Below are 8,871 nucleotides of genomic sequence, written 5' to 3'. Positions count from 1 at the left end.
GTTTGTTGAAAGAGCAGATTTCCAGGCCCTAGCCCCAGTGATTCTGATTCTCGGTTGAGAGGTTAGGTTGAGAAAACAAGCACACTGAAAATTTACCTTCTCTAACAAGCAGCCTGTGTAATTCTGATGTGGATCATCTATGGACAATACTTTTTAAAAACATCTCTAAAGGATCTAGTATCTTTCCTTAGGTAAGCATAGGGCTTGCACAATTAAAAAATAAGTTCTAGTTAAAATTTTTTTTTGTTTTGCTTTATTTTGCTTTTTTGAGACAGGTCTCACTCTGTCGCACTGCCTGGAGTGCAGTGGCACAATCTTGGCTCACTACAACCTCTTCCTTCCAGGCTCAAGCGATCCTCCTGCCTCAGCCTCCTAAGTAGCTGGGACTACAGGCACATACCACCACGCCCAGCTGAATATGTATATATGTATATATACATATATATATACACACACATATATACACACACATATATAAATATACCATATATATAACACATATATAATATAAAAATATATATTTTATATATATATATTTTTTGGGGGGGGGGTGGGGGGGTAGAGATGGAGTTTTGCCATGTTGCCCAGGCTGGTCTTGAACTCCTGGGCTCAAGCAATCGGCACCCTCTAAGGCTCCCAAAGTGCTGGGATTACAGGTGTGAGCCACTGCACCTGGCCAATCTTTTTTTTTTTTTTCTTTTTAAAAAAAAAGCTTGTTAGGACTATGTTCAGCTGCAAGTAACAGAAAAACAACCAACCATGGCTTAAACAAGTTTTGTTTTGTTTTTATTTGCTTTTTGTCTCAGGCAACAAGAAGTCTGGGGACGGACTGTTCAGGGCTGATCCTTTGCACTCAAAGACTTACTAAAGTCCTCAAGGAGCCAGGAGCCAGGCTCCTTCTATTTTTCTGCTACCCCATCTTAGGGAGCAACCTTCATTCTCATGGTCACAAGGTAGCTGCTGCACATCCAAACATCACACTCACATTCCAGGCAGGGAAAGAGAGAAGCAAAAGTTACACGCCGGACACATTTGTCCCTTTTACAAAATATTCACAGATGCTTTACCAGTAACTTGTGCTAATATCTCATTGGCTAGAACTGGGCCACATCATCACCTCTGAGTAAATATTGCTAACTGAAGGTACTACTCCCCTGAAGGAAAAAAAAGTGGGGTTCTATTAAGAAAGAAGGGCAGAAATGATATGAGTAGGAAACTAGAATGTCTGCCCCAAATTGTTTATTTTATTTTATTTATTTTTTTGAGACAGAGTCTCTCTCTGTTGCCCAGGCTGGAGTGCAGTGGAACGATCTGGGCTCACTGCAACCTCTGCCTCCCGGGTTCAAGTGATTCTCCTGCCTCAGCCTCCCTAGTAGCTGGGACTACAGGCGTGTGACATCACGCCTGACTAATTTTTGTATTTTTAGTAGAGACAGAGTTTCACCACATTAGCCAGGCTGGTCTCGAACTCCTGACCTCAGGCAATCCGCTTGCCTTGGCCTCCCAAAGTGCTGGGATTACAGGTGTGAGCCACCACGCCCGGCCCACAAAGTGTTTATTATATGTTAAAATGTCTATCAGAATATCTGTATGCATTATTTCAGATGCTTGTGTGAGCCTAATGTGTAAGTTAAGGTCCACAGAATTGGTTATAAATTCATTTAATAAATATGTATTTCTTGGCAAAGGCACACAACGATGAAGGAGCCACTGTCAGTGCCCTTGAGAAGCTCACGATCTAACTGGGGAGTTAGACATGTGTATAACTGTAATGGAAGTTTTGGATGGTCTACCATATCCCTATGTACCCATAACTGCTCCATCCCCATCCATAGAGGTGGTGGCTATTTTGTACCATGTGATCCTGCCCACCCACCATCCACTCCCCGCAGATAAGTCCTGATCTAAACTGGGCCAATGAATTCCTTCCCTCTCAAAACACAGAGATACTCACTCACTCTTTGTGTGGCTAAACCTCTAACAGATACACTTGGTAGCAGAGGGACACCCATGTTTTTTTGCCATGGGGACTAAAGAGTGAAATAGTTGATTTGCTGCAGGAGAATGAACCAGTCACCCAGGGAAGAGCACAGAGGAGAGAGACTTGGAGAGAAGAGTGTTTAATTCCTGGATTAATCCCTCAGGCCCAGCTGGCCACATGCAGTTTAGTCTGAAGAGTTTCCTTGTTATTCTTTTAATAGACTTCCTGTTAATCTAGTGTAAGTTAGTTTCTCTTTCTTTCAACCAAATAATTCTTATTATTACAATGGCAAACTATAGGATGCAATAAATAGTACAAGGAAAATATGAGCAAAGCTCTTTTGGAGCAGGAGGAAAAGAGAACTTGACATGGCTAGAAGGGAAGTGGGCCGGAATGAAAGGGAAGCGAAGCGCTGAAGAGGAGAGAGCAGTGGCATTTGAGCTGAGCTAGAGGAAGGAGGAGGATTTTGCTGAACAGAGAAGACAGGAAAGTGCATGGTGATCCAGAGGGGTGCAAACGTATGGTCAACAGGAGGCAGCCAGTGGTCCATGTGTAAGGCCTATGAAAGGAGTGGCAGATGAGGCTACCCACGGAGACTGGCACCCAACCATGCCTGAGGATAAGATTAAGCATGTCTGTTCTTGTCAGCATGGTTATACCTGTTTAAGTATGTCATATAGCAAAAGTTATGCTAAATAAGTCAGCAAAATAAAAGATCAGAGGAACTTGAAATAATAGGCAGAGTCAACGTGAAACAACTGAAACAAGTAATTTAAACAAAAGAATGGGCTTAAGTAGGAAAAGATGATTTTTAAAAAACTTTATAGGCCAGGCGCGGTGGCTTACACCTGTAATCCCAGCACTTGGGGAGGCTGAGGTGGGCAGATCACGAGGTCAGGAGATCAAGACCATCATGATCTTCATCATGGTGAAACCCCATCTCTACTAAAAATACAAAAATTAACTGGGCGTGGCGGCGGGGGCCTGTAGTTCCAGCTACTTGGGAGGCTGAGGCAGGAGAATTGCTTGAATCTGGGAGGCAGAGGTTACAGTGAGCAGAGATCATGCCACTGCACTCCAGCCTGGAGACAGAGCTAGACTCTGTCTAAAAACAAACAACAAAAAATAAAGATGAAATTTGTCTCTTGTTGAAAGAGGTTGGATATAATTGGGTTTCATAGACTACATTACCTCTATTATTAAATTCATGTATTTGTGATAGTACTTGCAGGGGGTAGAAATTACCTCTGGCAATTTTGACTAAGATTAGTCTTGGATTTTATGTCACCTTGATTATAGGAGAACTGTGACTCACCTTTTCAAGGTGATGTATTTGTAATAGGATACTATTCTCGGTGGTACTGTGTGTGGATACTCACCATGGATAAAAACCTGTGATAATAGATTTAATCTGTGAAAAGAATTTGGATCCTTGCATCCAGAATGAAGTTATGCTTACAGGAGTGTTCAAACGCAGCACAGCAAACAAGCTGTGAGCACCCATTTCATGTCAGGCATTGTACCAAGGGCCGGGGTACAAACGTGAATGAGGCAGCCTGTGCTCGCTTCGGCAGCACATACACTGAAATTGAACAACACAGCCTTAGCCCTGACCTAAGGAGCATGCGATCTAGCCACAAGCCTAGCTACATTGTTTGGATTCAAAACACAAGTGACTTCTGCTTTACCAATAATGTCCAGAATGTAAATTTGAAAAGAATCATGATAATTCCAGAAACAACATACCAACACCTTTTTAAATAGAAAAAAAATTACTTCAAACTATTGTACAATTAGGACATATTCATCATAAAAATATATAAACAATAAAAAAGGAAGAAAATGAAAATCACTGCCACTGCCTTCCAGAGTTTTCTCTGGGCACATGCATACACATATACAAACACGTATTTTTCACAAAAAATAAGCCTGACATTTAATGTTTCCAGAGACCTAAACAACATCATGAACAATGTCTGAAGTTTTTATTTTTTATTTTATTTATTTATATTTTTTGAGACAGTCTTGCTCTTGTCACCCAGGCTGGAGTGCATGGCGCGATCTCAGCTCACTGCAGCCTCCACCTCCTGAGTTCAAGCGATTCTTTTGTCTCAGTCTCCTGAGTAGCTGGGATTACAGGTGCCCGCCACGACACTTGGCTAATTTTTGTATGTTTAATAGAAATGGGGGTTTCACCATGTTGGCCAGGCTGGTCTTGAACTCCTGACCTCAGGTGATCTGCCGGCCTCAGCCACCCAAAGTGCTGGGATTACAGGCATGAGCCACTGCGCCCAGCCAATCTCTGGGGTTTTTAAAGAACAGGGAAAGAATTCTGTGATTGCTATTTGAACAATTCTCTGATAATCCTGCTAATTTTATTTACGTAGCTATTTTGAGGTTAATTCGTAGTGAGCATTAAAGTTGTAAGTGTCCACTTTGATGCTGAATTTGATGTGTTCATCAGGGTATGTTTTGCCTGATGGTTTGAGAGAAGGCAAGCCTGAAAACCAAAGGAAAAGGAAGAATAAAGTGATCTTAAAACAATCTTGAATAGATATTAAGAAGCAGCAAAGATAAGTCATTCACAAAAACTTGGTTAAACTAAAAAGTGGTCAAATCAGCCTGGTTTGTCTGATAATGCTAAAGCTGGGGCAGTGTGGGACAAACTGGGATGACTGGCCATCCTAGACAGAGCCTGGAGTGCTGCGGAATACATGCTATATGCACCTTATTACTGCCTAAACCTGAAACGTTCTTCATTCTGAAACCCATGTCTCCAAGGGACCTGGATGTACACAGGCTATCTCTGGAAGGAGACAAAGGCCCCAGCCACAGCCTCTGGGGAAGGAAACTGGTGGCTGGAAAGCAGGGATAGGAGAGAGAGTTTTCACTGCATATCCTTTTGCCTCTTTTGACTGTAAACCATGTGAATGACCAGCTACTCAAAAAACAAATACAGGCCAGGCGCAGTGGCCCACGCCTGTAATCCCAGCACTTTGGGAGGCTGAAGCAGGTGGATCACCTGAGTTCAGGAGTTCGAGACCAGCCTGGCCAAACTGGTGAAACCCTGTCTCTACTAAAAATACAAAAATTAGCTGGGCATGGTGGCAGGCACCTGTAATCCCAGCTACTCGGGCGGGTGAGGCAGGAGAATCACTTGAACCTGGGAGGCGGAGGTTGCAGTGAGCCCAGATCGCACCATTGCACTCCAGCCTGGATGACAGAGTGAGACTCCGTCTCAACAACAACAACAACAACAACAACAACAACAACACACACACACAAAAAAATACAGAAATTATTGGGGAAAATAAGTGGTAAGCATTCATTTGGTGTCTTTATGCATCTAGTACCATTAAGTTTCCTGGCTATTTATCATATAAGATCATTGGTTTCCAGTATCACTTTAAGTTGCTCCCCTACCTTTTTGGGCAGGCATCTAATATTACTGTGAGATTAATTGCTCCTCCCACCAAACACGTAACCCCAGTGTGATGGTATTTGGAGATGGGCCTTTGGGAGAAAATTGGGTTTAGATGAGGTCATGAGGATAGGGCCCTTATGATAGAATTAGTGTCTTTATAAGAAGAGGCCAGTGCAATGGCTCATGCCTGTAATCCCAGCAATTTGGGAGGCTGAGACAGGAGGATCACTTGAGGCCAGGAATTTGAGACCAGCCTGGGTAACATGGCAAGACCCTGTCTCTGCAAAAAGTAAAATAAAAAATTACTTGGGTGTGGTGGCACGTGCCTATAGTCCTGGTTACTCAGGAGGCTGAGGTGGGGGAATCACTTGAGCCCAGGATTCGAGGCTGCAGTGAGCTATGATAGTTCTGCTGCGCTCCAGCTTGGGCAACAGTGAGACCCTACAGTAGCCTGAGCTGAGACAAACATTATTTCTGTACATATCACTTCACCTCCCATGACAGTGAGGAATAGTGTTAGCCGACGCAGCTCTTTGGAGACATGCTACTTTAAGAGTTTCCAAAGTGGGATACGTTAGACTGGACAATGGTCCAGGCAGAGGAGGGGACCCTCCTCATAAAGTGAAGGGACAATGAGTCATAGGAAAATGACATTTGCAACAATGCTTACTAAGTGCCAGTCACCGTGCTAAGCACATGGTATCTGAAAAGTTGGGAAAAAGGATAAACAGACTTTAAAATTGCATGTCATTTAGCTTTTCAAATAGTATGTTCAATTGAAAAAAATTTTTTTTTGAGATGGAGTTTCTCTCTTGTCACCCAGGCTGGAGTGCAATGGCGAGATCTCAGCTCACTGCAACCTCTGCCTCCAGGTTTCAGGCAATTCTCCCGCCTCAGCCTCCCAAGTAGCTGGGATTACAGGCATGCACCACCAAGTCCGGCTAATTTTTGCATTTTTAGTAGAGACAGGGTTTCACCATATTGGCCAGGCTGGTCTTGAACTCCTGACCTCAAGTGATCCACTCCCGCTCAGCCTCCCAAAGTGCTGGGATTATAGGTGTCAGCCACCGCACCCAGCCAATATGTTCAACTTTTTAAACCCCAGGACATCTTTTCAGGTGAAATATCTCTAAATTTGAAGCAATTAATCCATTTGTTAATGTGAAAAAAGCTTACTTCAGATTAAATAAATATATATATTTTTCCTATATTTCCAGAATTTTTGGACACTTTTTAGTGTATTTATTATACTTTTTAAAGACTAAAATCGGACTCATTGCTTTATTTTATTTTATTTTATTTATTTTGAGACAGGGTTTCGCTCTGTCACCCAGGTTGGAGTGCAGTGGCATGATCACTGCTCACTGCAGCCTCAGCCTCCAGGGCTCATGTGATTCTCCCTGCTCAGCCTCCCAAGTAGCTGGGACCACAGGTGTGGGCTGCCATACCTGGCTAATTGTTTGTATTTTTATCTTTTTGGTAGAGACAAGATTTTGCTATGTTGCCTGGGGTGGTCTCCAACTCCTGGGCTCAAGCAGTTGGCCTTCCTTGGCCTCCCAAAGTGCTGGGATTACAGGTGTGAGCCACCGTGCCTGGCCTGGACTCATTGTCTTAAATAGGGGGTTGTCCAAGGGTTGAAGAAAAAGATACTGACCATATTATTTGAAAAGCTGACTAATACACTGTTTAAAAATAAGTTTACCCAGTGTTTCCCAACTTTTCAAACTTCTTTTTTTTTTTTTGGTTTTTCTCTCCCTGTTTTGTTTTGTAACCTAAGGAAGCAGAGGCTCTGAGACCACACACAGCAGCGTCGCCCGTCCCCAGAGGCACGCCGGCAGGGACCGGCAGGAGAGGAGACCCCCGTTCCTGCGTGCGCAGTTGTCGTCCTGCCACGGTGCTCTCCGCAGGGGTGAGGCAGGAGGGTGGGTGGAGGCGCCAGCCTGTCCTCAGCCGGAAGGGCGGGGCGTGGACAGGGACGGTGGGCAGGTCACCAGCGGGACGCGGGGAGCCTGGCCACTGTTACACGGCGGTGCGCGTGGGTGTGCCGGGCTGGTTCAGCCCCAGGGTTTTACACAACTAGCAGGCAAAATCCGCTTCTTTCACCTCGGACCGCTTGATGAAGGCGTGGTTTGTGAGCATCTTTAGGTCCGCCCGCTCCGTTGGGTTTTTGATGAGGCATTTATTGACAAACTCCTGGAAGTCGGGGGTGAACACACCGTTGGGCAGCTTAGGAGGCGGCTCTTTCACAATATAGTCCAGCAGTTCGAAGATGGCCATGGCGGGCCGGCTGTCCATCCCGTGACCGCTGTTGGGGCGCCCGGGGGACCCTGGCCAAGAGGAGATGCTGTGAGGCTCTCCTTCTTCCCTGTCGACCACGGGCCGGCCAAAGATGGCCTCCAGCTCCTTGGCGTCGGGCGGGGGGATGGGGTACCTTTCGATGACCAGCTCCACCAGGGACAGGTCCATGCTCCAGAAGACCGACTGCACCGAGTAATGTGTGCCCTGCAACCGCTCCGGAGCCATGTAGGAGCGCGTGCCCACGAAGGAGTTGGCCATGGAGTCGATGAGCTGGCCGCTCACCCCGAAGTCACACAGCTTGATCTCCCCTCTAGAGTTCACGAGGATGTTGGAGGGCTTCACATTTCGGTGCATGATCTGGTGCTTCTCTTGGAGGTACGCCAAGCCCCGGAGAACCGCAATGCTGACTTTCCCCAGGATGTCCTCGGGAATCCTCTTGGCCTCTTTCAGCCCCTGGTCCAGGGAGCCGCCATCCATGTGCTCCATGCAGATGCTGATCTCCCTGTCACAGTAGAAGGCCCCGTAGAAGCCCACGATGTACGGCGAGTTGCACTCGTGCAGGACCTGTTGCTCGCGGATGATCTGGTTCCGGATGGCCGGCTTGATCTCAAGGTGGATCAGCTTCCTGGCCATGATGAGGCCCGAGGGTCTGTGCTGGACTTTGGTGACCACCCCGCCGTTGCCCGCGTCCAGCTCTGAGATCCTTTCGAAGTCATCGTCTTTGAGTTCGCCGACCTTGGCTTTCTGGGTGAGAAAGGCTTCCGGCCACTTCTGCTGCTCGTCAAGTTCCAGCTCCTCCAGCTTCTTCTGCAGGTCCACCAGGTTTGCCTCGGAGGCGCCCTCGCTGGTTGGGGACGGGCCCTCGGCGATGGTAGGGTTGATGGTGAGCGCCGGCAGCATCGGCTTCCTCCGGGCCAGCATCCGGGCTCCGCGGGCCGGCGGCGGCGGCGCCTCTAGCCGGGGCCCGTAGGGGGCGGGCCGGGAGCGGTCGGCGCCTACGCGAGCCCGGGGCTGCGACCGCGGCCCAGGCCGGCGTCGGGGCGGCCGATGGCGGGCGGCGCTGCGGGCCTGGTCCGAGGGTAGCCGAGGGGCGCTGGGGCTGAGGCGAGCGAGCCGCCGCCGCTGCCGAGGCCCGAGGGAGGCTGACGCTGCAGCCGGAGTCCAAGAG

The 8,871-nt window shown here is 47.2% G+C and overlaps 1 protein-coding gene across 1 annotated transcript; it reads right to left on the bottom strand.

Annotated features, from left to right (window-relative positions):
- Positions 1–7,131: 7,131 nt before the first annotated feature.
- On the bottom strand, positions 7,132–8,871 carry LOC100611792 (dual specificity mitogen-activated protein kinase kinase 2-like). The gene has a single exon (XM_054656292.2). It carries the CDS (start codon positions 8,622–8,624, stop codon positions 7,482–7,484), a length of 1,143 nt encoding a protein of 380 aa, XP_054512267.2. The 5' UTR covers positions 8,625–8,871; the 3' UTR covers positions 7,132–7,481.

This window comes from Pan troglodytes, chromosome 6 (genome assembly GCF_028858775.2).
Source record: "Pan troglodytes isolate AG18354 chromosome 6, NHGRI_mPanTro3-v2.0_pri, whole genome shotgun sequence".
NCBI classification, from domain to species: Eukaryota; Metazoa; Chordata; class Mammalia; order Primates; family Hominidae; genus Pan; species Pan troglodytes.
Note: the sequence above shows the minus strand (reverse complement) of the source record. Positions and strands in the feature narration are given on the sequence as shown.